General features: G+C 41.9%; 1 protein-coding gene across 1 annotated transcript in view; it reads right to left on the bottom strand.

Moving 5' to 3' along the window:
• The window catches only part of LOC124804612 (odorant receptor 43a-like), a 68646-nt gene that overhangs the window by 23437 nt on the left and 22192 nt on the right, over positions 1–23017 (bottom strand). The window contains exon 3 of the mRNA XM_047264810.1: positions 8672–8785. Coding sequence (XP_047120766.1) covers positions 8672–8785 — 114 coding nt within the window. The remainder of the gene's footprint in view (positions 1–8671; positions 8786–23017) is intronic.

Genomic DNA, 23017 nt, shown 5'->3' with positions numbered 1-23017 from the left:
AACTACCAATTTCTCTATTTCGACTTTCTACAGTTGACGTCAACATGCTACTACTACATACCGTGACCTTTTATAGTAAACTCCTTTCCCTGGTGTCGCTCAGTTGCTGCTATTATCTGTGAACAATTAAAAACATTTGTTGCACATTATTGTAGGTTACTGTAATTCCGAATTTCCCCGATACCCCTTTGATGTCGTGCTTGTTTGACTGGTTATGGTATTGGTTTTCCGCTCCTAGTCTGCTTCTGTCTGTAACGGTAGGCTCAATTCAACGTCATGCTTATCTGTTGAACAAAACAAGAGTTAGTTTTGCACGTTACAGCAAGTAAAAATCAGTGATAGTGGTCAAGGTTCTTGGCTGGACTTCAGAGCATCTATCTTTTGTGGTGAACTTCATTATCTTCATTTAAACTGAATGGCGTGTTGCTTTAGTGTCTCTGCTTAACTCAAATAGTTAAGCCCAGACTCGGCTAGCGTCGGTAATACGTCTCTACAACACTCCTACGGCGCAAATCATCAATAAGGTCTGCCGATCACGCTATTGCGTGCGACCAGCCACCTGATTTACGTCTTTCTATGGCGGCTCAAAACTCGCCTTTTCACGCAACATCCTCATCGCTCCCATTACGTATTATCCATGTTTGGTGCGTCCCTATCGCCTAATTGCGATTGACTGGCCACCGGATAATCGTTTTGATCACCGTACTCACACTAGCAACACAATGGAGAAAACAGGTGCGTCTCGAGCACTACTGCGTCGGGCAGACCACCTCATAATTATCACCCGAAACACCCACTATCGTCATACGCCAATAACGCAACGGGTGGGTCCTGAACACCACCGCGTCGGACATCACACCCTGCACTTGTCTCAAGAAACGCAACACATTCGGTGGGACGCAATGTCCACCTACCACATCACAACACGCTCATCACACCCCAAATCCATCCACCACGGATCCAGATTTTGTCCTGAAAGTTCTTCTGTCCAATAGCCTTGCCATAAAATGTCGTATAGGAAGTTATCTACATAAGATAACCCCTTCTATAATTAATCTAATACTTCTAAATATTGTTTGTACCATAGCTGAAGCAAATTTTCTATACTAAGCGACCCAGTGGTCCCCATACAACAAAGATTAACATCAAACACATAATATAGACACAATCCATACCAAAATAAGACAAGCACATGAAAAATAGCAAAACAAATACACACAACATAAAACAAATAATCACAAAACACAAATAAAACACTATCCATACTAATACAAATAAACATCGCCAACAAATCACAAAAATCTAATCTAATTATACACTACTTTGTTCCCGGCCGTGTACTTCCACTGCCGAGTGTGTCGCCCTAGTCATTCTTGTCTGTTTTGCGCATTTTGCGTACGGCCAGGGTTCGCCGGACGTATTTCGATTATTTGTGCAGGTTCTGGATTGCAGTCTTCACTCGCTCTCCAGTTCTGCACTGGTTGATCCCTTCCATTTTAATTGGCTGGGTTCCATTTATTATTACCCTGGTTCCACCTACGTTCCTGTGGCGGAAAATTTTGTCGTCTATTATCGCGCCACTGTGGGTTGTTTCCCCTATTGTTACCGTTACCGGCATAGTTATTCCTCATCTGGTTTCTGTTTCTCTCTATATTCGCGTCTTGGCCTTCCTCATGCGGTTCCCTTTGCTTCTTCTTCTCACGCACCTGCTGCTCGTTATAGGCAAACTCCAGTTCCCTAAGAATGTCCTTAAATGCTTCTACGTCATTTCCGCATCTGCCAGCTAGCGTCTGCTGATATGTAAGTGGCAACTTCATATAGCATACGCGTATAATCTCCCCAGGGCTGCACGGTTCGTCCTGATACTGATTCTTTTTCAGCATTTTCTCAAAACAATTCACAACACTTCGGAAACCTGAGCTCTCGAAGTCGCGTGTCATAAGGATTTCCTATTTAATTCTGCTTTGGGTCTCCTTTCACCAATATCTGCTCATAAAGGCTTCGCGGAACTCTTGGTACGTTCTGCAGCCTTTAGCAACACTACGCATACTTTCCACTGATGCACCTTCCAAGTGCGCACACACAAAGTCAAGTTTGTACATTAACGGCCACTGTGGTAGTAACGTTAGATCAAACTGTGCAATGAACGTTTTTGGATGTAATGTATTATTATCATCCTTATAGTGCTGGAACTTGCGTACCGACAAAGTGTTTATAATCAAACTGCCTAGTTTCATCTTTCTGCGGTGGCGTTTTGATGTTTTCATAAACTACCTCCGTGTGCGCCTCCTGGATATCCTGTGACTTGCAAGTGCGAGGTGGATCGCCTAAGCAGGTAGCAATTGCTTGCGCCAGTTGTTCTGCTACTGAACTCCGCCTCCAGCAAATCACTTACTACCCGCGGTACCTCCGTACGTGTGACTCGCGGTTCATAGCTTCCCCGACGTTCTAACGGTCTGGTTTTCAGCATGCGTGGTTCATTATCACGTCGGTTCATAGCTCCTGAGACAGATACTGTGTCCCGTTGCCGTACTTCCGAGGTTACCTCTTCCGTGGATACCGTCTGAATATCGGCTCCAGTTTATCCTGCATTTGTAGAAGTTCTGTCGACTGACAGTGCCTCTACCCTGTTCTCGATTTGTCGTTTAAATTCGGCAAATTCTGCCATCAGTGGTGCCTCTCCGGCTTCCTCCTTCCTGCTCGACACAGTTTCTTCAATCTTTTTCACTCGTGTCTGCAGCTTATTTATAACAGTTTTGTGTTCTCTGTGACCTCCTTCGTTTCTCTCGCTATTCTCTTGGCTCTCCGCGCAATTAATTTCGCCTCATTGGCGGTTCTTTTCGCTTCGGCAATCTCTCGCTCTAACTTCTCACGCAACGCTTTTACTTCATCCTTCACACCGCATGTTTCACGCTTTATGATGGCAAGCTGTGCCCAGGTTTTCTTTTTTACACTCCTGTATGCTGCTCCGTGTTTCTTCACCAATTCTTTCCAGACTAGCTTACCTCTCCTTTCTACACGTTTCAATTCTTTCATGCATCACTTTCGTACTAGCGTCAATCTTCTGCATCATACGCTCCAAGAATCCAGCGATACCTGAACCGTCAACCGCCAAGTCTCCCCTTTCCGCATGATAACTACTGTCATGACTTGCAGGTGATCCCCTGCTCATTCTTTCGTCTCCTGTCGAGTAAGGTCCAAATCCTGCTCGGTACGACAGTGTCGGACTATTCCGTTCCGATCCTCCTGTACGTAACCCATTCATGCTGCTCATGGGCGACGCTTGCCCCGCGGTGACCCACTGCCGAACTCGCGCGTGAGTATCACCAGTTCAGTGGGCCTGATCGCACCTCTTGGACTCACCAATGGCCCACCAATCCCTGCATCATGCTCCATGTTGTCCGGTGACGCCATGCGCTCTGTTCGTTCCCGAAAATAGCTGTTTTCTCTCTGCCGCTAATTCGTGTAAGCTGTCGTTGCTTCCTCTCATGACTGCCATTCTGTCAACCCCTGTTGCGCCCTGAACTGTCTCTATTAAGCGCGCCTTAGCCCTCGTAATCATCTATGTTTTCTTACCCACTAACGTTATACACTAACAAACCTTTAAACACAAAATACACATTATAATCACTAACTCCCAATATCTATACAATATTCACAAAGAGGTGTTGGGTAACCATCCACAGACTGGCCGGTTCACCGGACCTCGACACAGATCCGCGGGGCGGATTCGTGCCGGAGACCAGGCGCTCCTTCCCTTCTGGAAAGCCGTGCGTTAGACCGCACGGCCAACCGGGCGGGCGACCTGCGTGTAACCCGACTTTAATTATAAACACACGGTATCACATGCTACGGGTCCCGCGCTATCAGGAACCCTGCAGCTGCACTGCCAATTTTTTCTTGGGAAAATATTTGCTGTTCTTCATGTGATTTACAAGCGTTGCACTTCACTGCGAAAGGGACTGTCCCGTTTAGAAGACTGACTCACAGCTGGGAGATATCGCCAAGTTCCTTCAGGACCTGAGACACTTGAGCGGGATAGCTTAACAGCCTTCCTTTACACACAAACGGACTTGCTTTACGCTGCAGCCTTCTCAGTGTCTCAGAAACACAAAGAATGGACACCTGGATGCATTCCTCGTCTTTTTTCAAGAAAATCTCGGGGTGTGAGTCTGCCGTGGATACACCGCTGAATTCACGTGCTCCGTCCCAGCTGCCGATTACGGGAAGCTCGGTCACAGCATCAAGAGATTCTTCTAAGCAGGTTTGAAAAGCTGACGCCTTGTAGCCAAGACTCTTCAGAATCAACAGCAAACCATCGCCTACAACGATAATTCAGGTTTACATAGCGATGTCACAAACAATACGTGAAGGACAAGGACAGTATATGTGGAAATTCAGTGGGTACCTCAGTACGTAAACGATGATGGTAATCTAATAATCATGCGTGAGTGAAATGCTGTGGCAGTGGAGGGAAATGAGGACAGTACTAGACGAGAATATGGATTCGGCAGTAGCAATGAGAGACGAGAAAGACTAAGTTCTGCCAAAAAATCAGCAAGTAATAGCGAATACACTGGTAAAAAATCACAAGTGGAGGAGCTATGGTTGGAAAAGAAAACATTTGAATGAGATCATGATGAGACAGTGACTTCGAAACCAGGCATTAGATTGCAAGGTGTACCCAGGAGCAGATACAAACTCAGACCAAAATGTAGTAACGAGAAGGAGAAGGCTGAAGTTCAAGAAAGTTATCATGAAGAATCAACGTGCAACGACTGAGGATTTATGCGATGCGTTTGGCGTTTGCTGCAACTGTAGATACTGCAATGATGCATACGACAGTAAGCAGTTCAGTTGAAGAGGAAATAAAAAGGCCAGTCATCGAATTTCGACAGACAAATTTAGGTACAAGGAAGCTAACTCTAAATAAAAACCTGGGTAATACAAGAAATAAAATTTATCGACGGAAGACGGAAATACGCTCAGAAAAAGCGATATGCCACTTAGGAATGAAATATTCAGGAAGTCCAGATAACCCAAGACGAAATGGCCGCTACAAAAACGTGAGGAAATCGAGAAATAAACGATCGCTGGAAAGAATCTTAGGTGAAATTAAAAGCAAAAATGTCAAAATTATGAGTGTTGGATGAATACCGCTGTTAAACCTAGAGGAGAAAGCGTATAGGTGGAAAGAATACATGGAAGGCCTCTATGAGGGAAGGGATTGTCTGCTGACGTGATAGAAGAAATTGGAATCGACTTGTAAGACACAGGGCATCCAGTGTTACAGTCAGTTTTACGGAGCTGTGGAACACTTGCAATAAAATATGGTGCAAGGCACAGGTGACATTCCTTCGAAAGTTCTAAAATGATTGGGGGAAAGGGCAACCAAACGTCTATTCAAGTTGGTTTCTAGAATCTAAGAAACTGGAAACATACCATCAGATTTTTGGAAAAACATCTTTCTGACAATTCCGAAAATAGTATGAGCAGTGCAAGAATTATTCCACAATCAGCTTAACGCCTCAGACATTAAAGGTGCTGATAAGAATAACTGTTGGAAGAAAGGGAAAGAAAATATAAGCTCTGTTAGATGACTATCAGCTTTAGGATCAGTTTAGGGAAGGTAAAGGTGCCCTAGGGGCAACACTGATGTTGGTTTGACAACAGAAATCTCACTTTGAAAGGTCAAGACACCCTCACAGGAGCTGTCGACCTAGGTAATGCGCTACCAACATAAAGCAACGCCAGATGTTAGAAATTCTGAGGAATATAGATGTAAGCCACAGAGAAAGGCGGGTAATGTACGAGGCGGTGCTCACTATAGACACACTTGTGACGAACACATTTCTCCTGACGAGAAACCAGTTTGTTGATATTGTCACTGTAAAATGTCTCACTTGATTGCCGAAGCCACAGTTCCATCTCTGCTTGCACCGTTTCATTACCGTAAAGTGAAGCCCCCGAAAGTGTTCTTTAAGTTTTGGAAACGTAAAAATGGGATGGGGCCAATTCGGGACTGTATGGAGGATGATCGATGACAGTGAACACAAGGCGTCGGATTGTTGCAAATGGAGCGCTCCTGTGGATCTGGCACAGTCAGCCTGAAGGGGAGGGTGCTACCTGTGTGGAAGAAATTTTCGCATTCGTTTTTCACGCACCGAATAGTTACGTTTTTGAATGAGTGTCCAGTGTTTTTCATGTGTATAATATCTTTGAGTCAATACAAATACTTTGTGAAACCATACTTTCGTAATATCTCTGTAGCATGTTTAATTACAGAAACAAACAGTGTAGGTGATGCCTGTGTGTGATATTCTGTGTAACGGAGGAAACACAATACTTGTAAGTAGCAAAAAAAAAAAAAATGCTATCTCCAACATTAGCAAATAAAAAAACCATTCCAAGATTCATTTGTCCGATTTTCCGACTGCAGTATAGCCTCAAAACGACAGTTATAGTACAAGAGAGGAAGAAAATCATACGTGCAAACATCACAAAAAATGTTTGTGTAAACAAATGCATTTGAGACTGCGAATAAATTCTCGAAACGCGTTGTGCTAACATGAAAAAATAAGTAGTTGTTGCAGTTTTTCATTATTTAAAACGCAAACAGTATTAATAAAATGGCTCTGAGAACTATGGGACTTAACTTCTGAGGTCATCTGTCCCCTAGAACTTAGAATTACTTAAACCTAACTAACCTAAAGACGTCACACACATCCATGCCCGAGGCAGGATTCTAACCTGCAACCGTAGCGGTCGCGCGGTTCCAAACTGTAGCGCCTAGAACCGATCGGCCACCTCGGCCGCCCAGTATTAATATTCTACATCTTTATTCTTCATGTCAGCATATTTGCAGCCTTCTGCCGCTAGAGGGCTCCGAATTGTAGCGTGTAACAGAAACATAATCGATAATTCATTCGTGAATAATGTTAAAATAAATTTTATAATTGACAACTTTATGTATATATTGAAATACTCACAAAACGTAACCCTAATGTCGTAATATCTCTGTAGCATGTTTTGATTACAAAAACAGAGTGTAACTGATGCGTCTGAGTGATATTCTGTTTAATGGAGATGGCTCAATACTTGTAAGAACAAAAACAGAAATAGTGTCTCTAACATTAACATATAAAAAAATCCCAAGGTTTATTTTGTCCTAGTTTCCGCTTGCAGTATAACCCAAAAACTACAACTACAGTACAAAAGAGGCAGAAAATCACAAAAAAATGTTTCTGTAAATAAATGCACTTGAAAATAAAAAAATTCTCGAGCCTCGTTGTGCTAAGCGGGAAAAAAATAAGCAACTAGTGTAGTCATTCATTATTTAGAGCATGAATGACGCAGTTGAAGGCTGTCCAAAAACTCAGATTATACTGAAAAAAAATTAAAGTTCGTTTTATTTAAAAAGTTTTAAGTTTTCAGATAAAAAAATTCGTAGGCATTACTTTCCGGCACGCCCTCTTAGTTAATCCTATGTACGTCTTAAACCCAGTAGCGCACTGTCTATATTTACTATGTAACAATTTTCGTTTTGCTTAATACGAATGTTGAAACTTCCTGGCAGATTACAGATTAAAACTGTGCCGGATCAGGATTCCAAACTTGCGACCGTCTTTCGCGAACAAATGCTCTACCAAGTCAGCTACTTTTTTTCCTTTTTTTGCTGAAATCTTTTACTGTGCTGTAATACTATGAATTACAAAGTTGGCGCAAAACTGAAGAACTACCAACATACCACTTAGATTATTAGATTAAGCAAGGAATTAATTTAAAAATTTGCAATAACCGAACAAGATAAATAGAGAGGCAATATCACTGTATAATTATATCCCACTAAAATTATTTTTTATACAATATAAGCTGATTTTAATTTCTCTCTGCTGAACATCTTTATTTATTGTTTCATCTTCATGTTTAGAGAAGTGAAAGAGCATTTGCCACGGAATATTTGTTTTCTACTACAGTAAAAATTTCATGTGTGTTGCAAGAAATTGAATATGTGCATTTATGTAAATGATTTGTTCAGATTTCTTGTAGATAACAGTCATTGTCCAAAATTTTGTTAATGACACTGTACGTATAATAAAACTAAACGGAAATGAAAAGCATAATTTTCTTGGCTTTCATTGGAAAAAAATCCATAGTTGCATCGAACAGTACCTTGTCACTGTAGATGTATTATCAAAACATTCTGCATGTTAATCTATTTTCTTTGTAATTTTCCATGGTTTTCCCAACTGCCCTGAGCTATCCAAGCACGATTCGAAACCTGCCTTCGTAGTTCCAGTTTCGTCATACCTCTCTCCTACCTTCCAAACGTCCCAGAAGTTTTGCTGCATACCTTGACTGACTACCACTCATGGAGAGAGCAAATAGCGGAGAAATGGTTAAGCCACAGCCTAGGGGGTTCTTTAAAGAAAGGATTTTCACTCTGCAGCGGAATGTTCATGTCCCAATACGGCAAACTGTTTTAATTTGCCTAGAAGTTTCAAGTCAGCACACACTACACTTTTGGGTAAAAATTTATTGTGGTAATGTGAATGTTTACAGACATTTGTTGTGGAAATAGAAATATCCCATTTTGTATTTAATAAATGTAAATAGGTTAAAGAGTGAATAAGTAAGAAAAATAATATTAATCAAATATTAGTGTACTCACCTGATCAATAATGGTTTGTCCAACGACACAAAAGAATCCAGTCTCGTACATGTAAATTGGAACGCTGAATAACATTTTGTACATTGCCACTTGGTCTGCTTGCTTCTGCAACAGCTGGTAAACGACATTACACAAATTAGTAAATGACAAAGAAAGACAGACTTCTATTACTTGTTACTATCTGATAACTGGCCAGGTAAGATTTTCATTACAAATCTGGAATAATGCAAGGAATGAGTTTTGAGAATATATACTATTATAAGGTTCATTGATATGTGTAATTCTTTGATTAGAAAGGAGACTTTTACATCAGATGTCATCCCCAGAACGTACTTCTCGCTGTCATCAGAAGTTATCGCCATTTTTCTTCTTTTTTTTTCCTTTTCGTATACAAACTGGAATCGAAGACATCAACTATTATTTTGTATTTCACAGGCCAACTGATATAATGCGCCTTTTGTCTTTAACGGACTTAATGCGCTATTCCCAACATTCACCTATAAATGGAAACAGCTTTTAAAATTGTCCCGACGTATGCGTCGTAGTGCCCGGAGGGACTTTTGTTTCATTTACTCTGTGTTTTGAAACGGATTTTCTTTTAGGTCTCATTACATTCTAGTAGACAGGAAAACTACACAAATGGCCATTGAGAGTGCGGCGGTAGCGAAAAAATTGACACTTTCCTCTTGGGTAAGAATTACCTCACTTTCAGCGCTACGTGACTGGAATTGAGGGAGAAATCAGAGATTTGATCGCCTCAATGTAGGCGGTTTCCTTTCCATATTATCTCTCCCAAAAGTTTTAGCACTTGATAGCAATGCTGTTTAATTGGGATAACTCGGGTAACAAATTCTTATTAGTAAACAGACCAATATTGTTTTTACGTGTCGAAAGTGACTTATTACTGTTCTTTCATTTCGATACACACGTTCATTCAGATGAGTTTCTATACGCCGGAAGCGCAAAGTTATGCATGTGTGTGACACAATCTAAATGAAATACTGGGTTGTTCGTCATTTATATAGTGTACAGAGTGACATCTGGTCTTGATGAAAATTACTGGAGGAGCGGTAAGGAACGTGAAATGGGTCGGCAGTAGTGGTTCGTCGTACACTCTTTCTATAAGAAGATCACGATTTTGCGATCGGAACAAGTACCGACTTACTTATGGTTGAAGACAGCTAATAGTCATATTCCTGGAGCATCAAAGAGTGTACAACGATAAAGGCCTACAAGCAGTAGCGCAGTTGTCAGTGCGAGAGGGAAACTTTTCACTTTTTCACGAGGGCAATCGTATGGAACACATCACCTCTGGAGAGAAGGTTCTATAGCTGGGTACAAACAACTGCAAATGAAAAGACTCTGAGCAAGATATAGTCGTAACAAGTGCGATAAACAGTGAGCTTGCCGAGCATTTGAGCCGATTTGAGATTGGTAGGGACCGGAAAAAAACGTTTTAGGAGATTTGGTGTTGATTTTTGCTCAAATCGGTGTTATTTTTTGAAAATTTTGATGTTATTTTCTAATGGTTTATTTTTAAAATACGTTCTTTATTTCTGATGTATTTCGTTGTCTTCATGTGCTGTAAATGAAAATGTTCCCGTCAGTTACATTATTATCATTGTTATAGTCCGTTCATCATAAGAATAAATCTGATGCAATCATTGCACTATGTATCCTTCCGCGTTTGCTGGAGCCTCATTGGGTTTTCCGTTTCACATGGGACTGCTGCCAAGCTGTCTTGAGTACTGTCAAGTACGATAACTAGGGTACGTTTTGTGCTGTGCATTACGCCCACATCGACTTGGCGATAATACCGGGCAACAGCTTTACCAGCGCATTTAAGGGGAGCCGGAACGATGAAAATTACAAAATTAACGTTTCTTAGTTTTTTTCATTATAAAACTATTTGGAGTTTTATGAATAAAACAAATCAAGTTTCACCCTTCTAAGTGATTTCTGAGTGTGTTTTTTACCGCTGCAAAGTTGACGCGCCGCGTAAAAGGTTGTAGCGTCTTGGTGAGTCACCTCTGACGGCATCGCTCGCTGGCTGCAAACAATATCCCTCGTAGTGGTAATAGTGGAAAGAAGGTGTATGATATAAATGTTAGCCTAGTGTATGGCTTGCGTTGCATTGGCAAGGGCAGTACTGCAGGGACAATGCTATGTGGAATTATGAACTTGCCAAAACCACCAACCAAGTTTGGATTTTATAATGAATTGGTGGGATCTGCGGCTGAAGATATTGCTCAAGCAACAGTGAAGAAAGCAGTTGAAGAAGTTGTGACAGATAATGGGAATTGTAAGATTTAACTGTTGCTTTAGATGGATAATGGCAACGTAGAGGTCATAAATCTCTAAATGGAGTTGTGAAAGCTACCAGTGGCGACAGTTGAAAAGTAACTGATGTTGCTGTTCTCTCAGAACATTGTAAATGTAAGGGCAATACCAAGGACGAACATAGTGAAAGTTGTGAAGCAAAGTTTCATGGCACGAGTGGAGCGATGGAAGTAGAGGGAGTGAAAGCAATTTTTTCCAGACCACAGGAGTGGTATAATGTACTATACACTAACTATCTAGAAGATGGTGATTCTAAGGGATATAAAGCTATAGAGGAACTCAAACCTTATGGCAATGATATTCACATTAAAAAACAGGAGTGCACTGGACATCTGCAGAATCGCATGGGGCTCAGTTGCGCAAACTAAAGCAGACATTAGGATCCCAGAAGCTTAGTGATGGTAAGACCCTTGGAGGAAGAGGAAGACTGACAGATGAAGCAATTGATAGATTGCAGAGGTATTAGGCCCCCTATGGGTGTGCAATCAGGCAAAATACAAGAAGCAATAAGAATATGAGGAGAGCAGTATGGGCATTATTTTTTCATACTGCATCAACAAATGAGCACCCACAACATGCACTGTGCCCCACAGGTGATGATTCGTGGTGTTAGTACCAATCAGGGAAGGAATATGCCTATAAAATAGTTTCCCAAATGCTGTAATTGATGTAATTAAGCCCATATTCAGAGATTTATCTCAGCCAAGTTTATTGGAAAAGTGTTTACATGGGAAAACACAAAATCCAAATGAAAGTATAAATAATTTAATTTGGATTAGGATTTCAAAAAGAGTGTTTGTACAGATAAAAACATTGCATTTTGGAGTGTATGATGCAGTGGCAACATACAATGAAGGAAACATTATCAAATGTGATGTGCTGAAACGTTTAGGTTTCCAATCAGGACATAACACTATTTCCACAATGCGCCTAATTGATGAAGAAAGACTAAGAGGTGCAAGAAGAAGAGACAAAAGCCTACAACATGCAGCAAAAGGGAAGAAAAGACCAGTGAAAAGGAAACTAACACCGGAAAAAGAAGAGGATGCTGATAATCCATCATATGGGGCAGGAATGCATTGAAAAACTTTGGAAGCCATTTCCTGTAACTTTAAAATGTTCATCTTTGAGGACCATTTTCTCAAAAACTTCTAACAATACATCAATGAAATTTATACACAATATTGTTTACTTCTTTTCCTTAATTTTTATAACAAATTGTAAAAAAAATATTGTATAATTCAAGAGTTATAAAAGAAAAAGTGCAAAATTTTAGAGAAAAAATAAGCATCTGTTTAAAAACAATGTAAACAAAAACCATTAAATATTTCTTAACATGGCATTACAGCTTTGTAGAGAAATATTCACTGAACATGTAGTCCAAATTTCAGAGCAATATGTTTAACAATTTTGGAAAAAAATTGTGCTTTCTACTTGCTAAAATTAACATGGAGGAGATGGATCGTTCCGGCTCCCCCTAACCTGGACAGCACTGGCCGGTCAGCTGGTACAGCTAGCCTGCATTGACATGCCCAGCTGCAGTTTGCACGTAAAAAGGGACGAGCAGAGGAGCAATACAGCTTCGAATGTCATTTAATTTTTAAGCAGAATGAAATAATATACTGCAAATCTCCCACAATACGCTCCTTTGACGACTAGACGAAAACCGCAACACGTTATCTTTTTTAGGTAATATACTATTTTAATTAAAAACAAGAATGATGAAAATTCCTGACTTAACCACAGAGTAATTTTTCTGCTTAAGTTGTGTTTAACGTAAGAGAGTGTTGAAGGATTTCACCTCGTAGGTAAATATTGAAGCCACAGTCAGTCCTCTGGTAATCTCTTAGCTCCTTCCTTATCCGAATCCGAGAAATACATTTTAGTTCTGGAAGTGTCACCTGTTACGTTCATAACGAGCCTATCAACAACAGAATCTACGAAGCCAACCAGACGCAGCATGTACTCTTCTCTTATGACGAGTCGCTCTATATCCTGCCAGCGTTCGGCAGTGAGGTGTGAAAAAACTGCGTGCGTTTGTTCCAGTACGTCTGGCAGCTTAACTTCTCGGGGCAAATCTCGCGGCTTGGCTCCAAATCAGTTTTGTTGGGTTCATATTGTAATGGTACAGTAGCAAATGTAAAAATGCAGAATCTGTATGATGTGCTCGATGCTGTGAAAATGATTGTTTTTCGTGTTTCTACGATACTTAGCTACGTCTGTGGTACAAAAGGATGGACATAGATCAAATAAAGAGGATTTTTGCCTTAAAAATTAAATGATTTCTTAATGTAAACAACTTTTACGAACAGTCTTTCATAAAACATCGATAACTAAGAATTTGTATTTGAAATGGAAACAGGATTTTCGAGTCCGTTATGTAATTGAAAGACGTGCATTATTCATAAAAAATGATGAAGAGTTTTATAATTACGAGATGTAGGAATTTAAAATTGAACGATAAAAATAAATGCTAGTGGGGAGATTTGCACCAACGCATGAATAACTGTATTTGGCTCACATTCCATTACGCTAGCGACTGCGCTATACGTTCAAGAAGCATATATTTATTGACTGCGTTATATATCGCTGGAAAAACTTCAAAGCCAATAATCTCCTAAATGTATGATAAACATTAAGAACAGCGCATTTCTCGGCACTTTTAACCGTATTCCACACAAGTGTTTCTCTACGGCAGAGAAAGCAGCCTCAGCCATTTTCATACTGTGCATTAACAACGCGACAATCAGAGCACAACGCTGCAGATGCTGTGACTGTACACAATTTTTGAAATAAAAACTACGTAGATAAAGCGCGATTAAGAAAAACGTTGATGGCTGTTAATACATTTGCATATCTTTAAGTTTCATTTAACATAACTTAGTAATAAGATATATAATACAGAAGTAGGGCCGGCCGGTGTGGCCGTGCAGTTCTAGACGCTTCAGTCTGGAACCGCATGAGCACTACGGTCGCAGATTCGAATCCTGCCTCGGACATGGATGTGTGTGATGTCCTTAGGTTAGTTAGGTTTAAGTAGTTCTAAGTTCTAGGGGACTGATGACCACAGATGTTAAGTCCCATGGTGCTCAGAGCCATTTGAACCCATTTTGAACATAAGTAGGACCTACTTCCAAGAGCGTAACAACACCAGTGTACGTGTGCTACGGCTTCCGAACAATCATTGAGTTTATGTTTGTTTGCATCAGGTTTATTCTTATGATGAAGGGATTGTAGTATCATTATTACTATTACATCAAAAATCAAAATTTATTTTTATTATTGGAAAAAAAGAAATTTTACATCAAACCTAGCAAATGTTGTCAATTAAAAAACAAATAACTCTGCAGCTTCAAACTCTATTATTATAACTTCTAATTTCGCTGATGAAACATTTGGCTTCTAAAACATCAACACTTCACTATAACGTGAAAATTGTTGCTCCGAGTCAGTATTTGAATATGAGAGCCGAACTGCCTTCAGCACAACACGCCCCATATCCCGACACTTTTATACAACTTATCTTGCTAAAAAAGACATGTAGTGATATCTTTAATACAGCACATCAGTTAAACTTCATATTTTCGCAGTACACAAGTATAAATATGAAAACCACCGAACACAGTAATTTTGTTCATTATGGCACCTGATGAGTTTGCAATCACAGCACAGAACATATGACGTCACAAACACGTGTTTCCGGTGGTCCAACAGAACACTGAGAATTTCTATTTCAATAGTTGCTCAGTATCATTTTTACTATTTTGCGAAAAGAAATATGTGGTGACAGCCTGATGGGTAGCATATTCCGAAGTCTGACTGACCGATAATAGCAAACACAGCTGGTGCCATGTTTAGTGTAGTGTTTGTGAAGCTAAAATGACGTATTTGTTGGTTTTCGTGTTTATACTTGCGTACAAAAAAAAAAAAAAAATGGAGTCCGCTGACGCACTACATTAAAGGGTCACTCCAAAATGCGTCGTTTTTGCACGATTTGTTGTATAAAAAGATGGGGAAATATGATTTTCGTACATACACGGTGGTCAGAGACAGTCTGAAAAGCTTATAAGGATGTTGCAGGGCAGGTTGCCCTGAGAAATAAGTCAATGGTAATTAACTCGAAAACGGCCCACCGTATCGAATATTTTTTGTAACAATTATTTCTTAGCACAGCCTACTCTGCAACACCCTTACAAGGTTTTTCATACTGTTTGTGATCACCAAGTATAATTGTTATTGTCTGGCGTCACATCTAGGCATCAATTCCTTGCGGGGGAAATAAATGGTCATTTTAGAAGTTACGTGTGTACCTCAACAATGAGAAAGAGGTCTAGATCGAAATTTAGCATTAAATAACAGTCAGTTACCAGTATTAGTAACCAGCTACCTTCACATTTACATTTCTAGACGGGAACGAAGAAATCATAAAATTCTGCATATTTTGCGAAAACCGCCAGATTACCATTATGTCTGTAAAAACATATTGTTTCAAGTTATTTTTTGTGTTAGATTCCACTAAGGAAGGGATTCTATTTGTGTTTATCTGCTCTGCATAGTAACTAACAGTTCTTGATAAAACTTTACGTAGTTTTCGTGTTAGATTTCTTAGTGTTTTCTTGATCGTTTAGAACAGAAAGCGCCCTAAAACCGTCTTTTGTTTGTTTCGCGGCCGTTAGCCACTAGTCACTTGAATCAGCAGTTGTCTTGTGACAGCCAGAGCGAGAGCACCAGCAGCAGCGAGTACTGTTTGTATAAAGCGTTTTTGTACTTATTTGCTGCGCTTAGCTTTTAAATAGTTTTTCTGGGAAAACCTAGCGTAGTTTTCGCGTCTCGTATTTCAGTGAGTGTTTCTTGATTATCAGAGTAGCTCATCAGAAGATTATCTTGGGAATTTGTCACCGTATAGAGTAGGGTAAACATAGTCATGTGTAGGGACTGTGGTTGTTGTGAGCGGACGCAAGGAGAATTGGCCACTCTTCGGGGGCAGGTGGAGGCTTTGTCTGTTAGGCTCATCGAGCTCGAGGCGCAGGCGTCGGCTCGTAGTGGCGTTGGGGCAACTGTGGTGAGACCTATGCCTACTTCAGTGGCCTTGGAATCACATGGAACCCCTGATGTCGCTGCGTCTTCCGGCAGTGAGCATCTTACCGGTCAGCCATCACTCCAGGGTGAATGGCGGACAGTGGTGGGCTCGCGCGTGCCTGGCCGAAAGGCGAAGGTGGGATCTGGCCGCGTGGCAGCTGCCTTACCCCTTTCCAACAGGTCCGGGGTCTTTCCTAGTGGTGATGACATCGTTTCCGAGCCACCGCAGGATGCCTCGCCTGTTGGGCCAGTGGCCGATTCTCCGGCAAGGTCCCGACAGTCACAGAGGGCGGGCTTATTAGTTATAGGGAGCTCCAACGTTAGGCGGGTTATGGAGCCCCTCAGGAAAATAGCGGGTAGGTCGGGGAAGAATGCCAGTGTGCACTCGGTGTGCTTGCCGGGGGGTCTCGTCCGTAATGTGGAGGAGGCTCTTCCGGCAGCTATTGAACGCACTGGGTGTGACCGGCTGCAGATAGTAGCACATGTCGGAACGAATGACGCCTGCCGCTTGGGTTCTGAGGCCATCCTTGGTTCCTTCCGGCGGCTGGCTGATTTGGTGAAGACAACCAGCATCGCACGCGGAGTGCAAGCTGAGCTTAATATCTGCAGCATAGTGCCCAGAGTCGATCGCGGTCCTCTGGTTTGGAGCCGTGTGGAGGGTCTAAACCAGAGGCTCAGACGACTCTGCGACTATAATGGTTGCAAATTCATCGACCTCCGTTATTGGGTGGAGAACTGTAGGGCCCCCCTAGACAGGTCAGGCGTGCACTACACACCGGAAGCAGCTACTAGGGTAGCAGAGTACGTGTGGCGTGCACACGGGGGTTTTTTAGGTTAGAGGGACCCCCCCCTTGGGCGAAACGATAAAATACCTGACGGCTTACCAGAGAGGACATTATCATCGTTGATAAAGAACGTCCGTCCTCAGAGACCAAAAACAGGAAAAGTTAACGTAATATTGGTAAACTGCAGGAGTATCCAGGGCAAGGTTCCTGAATTAGTATCTCTTATTGAAGGAAATAGTGCGCATATAGTATTAGGAACGGAAAGTTGGTTAAAACCGGAAGTGAACAGTAACGAAATCCTAGACACAGAATGGAATATATACCGCAAGGATAGGATAAACGCCAATAGTGGAGGAGTATTTATAGCAGTAAAGAATTCAATAATATCCAGTGAAGTTATTAGCGAATGCGAATGTGAAATAATCTGGGTTAAGTTAAGTATCAAAGGTGGGTCAGATATGATAGTCGGATGCTTCTATAGACCACCTGCATCAGCAACCGTAGTAGTTGAGCGCCTCAGAGAGAACCTGCAGAACGTCGTGAAGAAGTTTCGTGATCATACTATTGTAATAGGGGGAGACTTCAATCTACCAGGTATAGAATGGGATAGTCACACAATCAGAACTGGAGCCAGGGACAGAGACTCTTGTGACATTATCCTGACTGCCTTGTCCGAGAATTACTTCGAGCAGATAGTTAGAGAACCAACTCGTGAAGCTAACGTTTTAGACCTCATAGCAACAAATAGACCGGAACTTTTCGACTCCGTGAATGTAGAAGAGGGTATCAGTGATCATAAGTCAGTGGTTGCATCAATGACTACAAGTGTAATAAGAAATGCCAAGAAAGGAAGGAAAATATATTTGCTTAACAAGAGTGATAGGGCACAAATCGCAGAATATCTGAGTGACCACCATCAAACGTTCATTTCTGAGGAAGAGGATGTGGAACAAAAATGGAAAAAATTCAGAAACATCGTCCAGTACGCCTTAGATAAGTTCGTACCGACTAAGGTCCAAAGCGAGGGGAAAGATCCACCGTGGTATAACAATCATGTACGAAAGGTACTACGGAAACAAAGAAAGCTTCATCATAGGTTTAAGAGTAGTCGAATCATAGCTGATAAGGAAAAGCTGAACGAAGCGAAAAAGAGCGTAAAGAGAGCAATGAGAGAAGCATTCAACGAATTCGAACATAAAACATTGGCAAACAATCTAAACAAGAACCCTAAAAAGTTTTGGTCATATGTAAAATCGGTAAGCGGATCTAAATCCCCTATTCAGTCACTCGTTGACCACGATGGCATCGAAACAGAGGACGACCGAAGAAAGGCAGAAATACTGAATTCAGTGTTCCGAAACTGTTTCACTGCGGAAAATCGTAACACGGTCCCTGACTTCAGCCGTCGCACGGACGCCAAAATGGAAAATATTGAAATAAACGATATCGGAATTGAAAAACAACTGCTATCACTTAGTAGCGGAAAAGCATCCGGACCAGACGAGATACCCTTAAGATTCTACAGTGATTATGCTAAAGAACTTGCCCCCTTTCTATCAGCAATTTATCGTAGATCGCTGGAAGAACGTAAAGTACCTAGCGACTGGAAGAAAGCGCAGGTCGTTCCCATTTTCAAGAAGTGTCATAAATCAGATGCGAATAATTATAGGCCTTTTTCGCTTACGTCAATCTGTTGTAGAATAATGGAACATGTTTTGTGTTCTCGTATTATGACGTTCTTAGATAATACAAATCTCCTTCATCATAACCAACATGGATTCCGCAAACAGAGATCATGTGAAACTCAGCTCGCCCTATTTGCCCAAGAAATTCACAGTGCCGTAGACACTGGCGAGCAGATTGATGCCGTATTCCTGGACTTCAGGAAGGCATTTGATACGGTTCCGCACTTACGTTTAGTGAAAAAAATACGAGCTTACGGAATATCGGACCAGGTTTGTGATTGGATTCAGGATTTCCTAGAAGAAAGAACACAACATGTCATTCTTAACGGTTCAAAATCTGCAGATGTAGAGGTAATTTCGGGAGTACCGCAAGGAAGCGTGATAGGACCTTTATTGTTTACAATATACATAAATGACTTAGTTGACAACATCGGTAGCTCCGTGAGGCTATTTGCAGATGACACGGTTGTCTACAAGAAAGCAGCAACATCAGAAGACTCGTACGTACTCCAGGAAGACCTGCAGAGGATTAATGCATGGTGCGACAGCTGGCAGCTTTCCCTAAACGTAGATAAATGTAATATAATGCGCATACATAGGGGCAGAAATCCATTCCAGTACGATTATGCCATAGGTGGTAAATCATTGGAAGCGGTAACGACCGTAAAATACTTAGGAGTTACTATCCGGAGCGATCTGAAGTGGAATGATCACATAAAACAAATAGTGGGAAAAGCAGGCGCCAGGTTGAGATTCATAGGAAGAATTCTAAGAAAATGTGACTCATCGACGAAAGAAGTAGCTTACAAAACGCTTGTTCGTCCGATTCTTGAGTATTGCTCATCAGTATGGGACCCTTACCAGGTTGGATTAATAGAAGAGATAGACATGATCCAGCGAAAAGCAGCGCGATTCGTCATGGGGACATTTAGTCAGCGCGAGAGCGTTACGGAGATGCTGAACAAGCTCCAGTGGCGGACACTTCAAGAAAGGCGTTACGCAATACGGAGAGGTTTATTATCGAAATTACGAGAGAGCACATTCCGGGAAGAGATGGGCAACATATTACTACCGCCCACATATATCTCGCGTAATGATCACAACGAAAAGATCCGAGAAATTAGAGCAAATACGGAGACTTACAAGCAGTCGTTCTTCCCACGCACAATTCGTGAATGGAACAGGGAAGGGGGGATCAGATAGTGGTACAATAAGTACCCTCCGCCACACACAGTAAGGTGGCTCGCGGAGTATAGATGTAGATGTAGATGTAGATGTTATTATTCGCGCGAAATTGTCTGTCCCTAGTGATTGGACTCACGATTAGTCCACGCTCGAACTGACAGCTATCGTGACCTGTCCATGCTGCTACTACTGCTTCTTCATTGACAACGGAACACTCTCTGCCTCCTTTTATGCGATCCGCCTCTTGTGACATCTAGTGGTCAATTCCGCGTTAGAGAGGGGTGTATGGATATTTCCGATCAGATAGTGTACAAAATATGATCCAGTGGATAAAGTCGGAGATTACGCGATGTTGTTCGCGGATGATGCTGTTGTGTACACGTATAAATACGAAGAATCTGCAGTAAAATTCACGAAGACTTGCAGAGGATCGACTTTTCCTGCAGGGTCAGGCAGTTCATCCTTAACGTAAATAAACGTAACAAATCGTGTATAAATAATCGAAGAAATCCTTTACACTACTGATAACAAATTACTGGTAAAAAAGTAACAACTGTAAAAACACCTCAGAGTAACCGACAGGAGTGACCTAAAGTGCAATGCCTATTGGGGTTGGAAAAATATATGTAAATACGCCAGAAATGCATGCTTTCACATACATACAGAGGCTAGTCAAGCCTACAGGTTCCGCTCTTGTATGTGATACCGAACGGCACCTGTCCAATGACCTCAATACGTTCCAAGTGTCAGTCGCACTCAGATTATTGTTCTGTGTAGCTGTGAGTGCATTTCGAACGTGGGCAAAGTACTGAATCTCGTATGATCAGTGCTTCGGTAACCAAGGAAGCCGAAGTGTCTGGTGTTTCAAGAGGCACTATTTCTAAAATATATACTGCGTACAGGGGAAGTGGAACAACATGATCTGCTACGCCACAACGCAGACAAATGCACGTGTGGAGTAACAGTGACAGATGGACACTGAAGAAGATTGTGACGAAAAATAAGAGGACGACAGGTCCAAAAGTCATTGCAGAACTTAATGTCGATCCCGCGAACCCTGTCGGAACCAAAACAATACGAAGGGAGCTCCATATGCAGGGACTTGCAAGGCGAAGTGGAAGTGCAAAACTAGTCATCAGTGTTGCAAATTCCCGTAACAGAAAAACATGGGGACGAAGCTACAAGACCTGGACTTTGGAGTAAAGGGAGAATGTCATTCGTTCGGAAGCGTCTTGTTTCACAGTGTTTCTAACTTCTGGCCTGGATTATATCCGAACAGTGAAACATGGCGTGTATTCGGTGATGATTTAGGCAGCCATAACGTGGTTTTTCCATGAGCCTATGGTTATTCTGCAAGGTTATATTACTGCCAAGGATTACGTGACGATTTAGTCTGATCAGAACTGTCCCTAATGGTGATGTAGTGTTCCAAGGCGAAGGAGTCCCTGTTCGCAAAGCTCGCATCGTCCAGGGCTCGTTTTGTGAGCACGAGGATGAATTGTCGCACCACACCTGGCCATCATAGTTGCCAGGTCTCAGTATTATTGAGCCTTTGTGGCCTATTTTGGGGAGAAAGATGCGTGATCGGCGTCCACCTCCATCATCGTTACTTGGACTTGCCACTATTTTGCACGAAGAATTATATAGTATTGCATGGAAATCATACAGAATCTGTATTTATCCATTCCCAGACGACTCGAAGATATTTCGATTGATAGCCGTATTAGACATGCCAATGCGTTGTGTTTTAGGCGTTTCTGTATTTTTCCCAGCCGCTGTACATAAAAAAACGAGGGTTGGAACATAAATAGTGGCAACTATTTATTCACAACCGATACAAAAGAGTTACATGTTTGCACCTGTTACTGTCCTTCAGAGTAGTCACCAGCTTCGTGCAGAACCCGTTGCCAGCGATGTGGAAGAGCCTGTTCTGTTGATGGTGCGAATGGAGTGGTCCAAAGTTATGGTGGTTCTCGTGTAAGGCTGTGACGGTGTTATCCTAACGCATTACGTTCCTCCACGGCAGACCGTCAATGCACAGTATTACTATTCGTTTTTGGATCATCACCTGCGACCAGCTTTACGAAAGAAGCAGCGACACTTTCTGCGCAACCCACCCATCATTTTGCACGACAATGCGCGGGCGCATACAGCTGTGGCTGCTCTGTTCGGTCGATGGGACTGAGAAGTACTGTACCACCCACCATACTCCATGGACTTTGTGACTTTGATTTGATTCCGAATATGAAGGAATTGGCTTCAGAACTGTTCCAGAGGTTCAACAGGCAGTAGACCTCTCCATTCGCACCATCAACAGAACGGGCTATGCTAGCTGTATAATAGGCCTTCCATATCTCTGGCAACAGGTTCTACACATCGCTGGTGACTACTTTGAAGGACAGTAACAGGTACAAACATGTAACTCTTTTTTATCGGTTGTGAATAAGTACTTGCCACTATTTAAGTTTCAACCCTCGTATAATCTAGAAAATGCAGATGCAAGAGATTAATTCAAAGAATCGTAAGTAAATCTGATTTATCCAAGGAGTGCATCACAGAGGGGTTAACTGATGAAATACTAAGAGTGTACGTTTCAAGAAGTGTTGGGCAGTATACAGTGGTGTGCAGAGGTTGAGGTCGAAAGTAACTTTCGAAAAATGTGTCACTGCCAAGTAACATAGCTCTATGAAACTTTGACCGTATACAGAGAGAACTCCTAAGTACAGTGTAGGAGGTAACTGAATGACAGGCGCAACGAGAGGAACAGAAATGACATTTTTATTCAGATACAATAATTACCCCGAAGTCACCGTGATTTACGAGGGTCTCTGGGCATTAGAAAAGGTGGGAGAGGGCTCTTAGTAGGATGTGCGTTCACCAAGAACAGAAAAGAGTTCTTGTGGTAGGGCGTTCCATTCCTCCACTCATGCGATTGACATCTGCTGGATAGCCGATGGTGCATGTGAACATTCTGGAATACGTCTCGCCAACGCTCGACTTGATTTAAGTCGCGAGGAAGGGCAAGCCAGTTGATTTCGCCGAATATACTCGCGTTCTAAGAGTTTCTCCACAAGCGCTGTCAATGCAGGCGCGCAATGTCATCCACAATGAAGTCAGGTCCGAATGCAACTCTGAAAGACGCACATGGGGAAGGAGTACAGTGTCACAACAACGCTGATCGGTGAGTGTAACGTATTCAAAGATCTGGAGGTTAGTACGATCATGCAACATTAGGCCTCTCCACACCATAACACCTGGACAACCACAACGGT

The sequence above is a fragment of the Schistocerca piceifrons genome, chromosome 7 (genome assembly GCF_021461385.2).
Source record: "Schistocerca piceifrons isolate TAMUIC-IGC-003096 chromosome 7, iqSchPice1.1, whole genome shotgun sequence".
Taxonomy (NCBI): domain Eukaryota; kingdom Metazoa; phylum Arthropoda; class Insecta; order Orthoptera; family Acrididae; genus Schistocerca; species Schistocerca piceifrons.
Note: the sequence above shows the minus strand (reverse complement) of the source record. Positions and strands in the feature narration are given on the sequence as shown.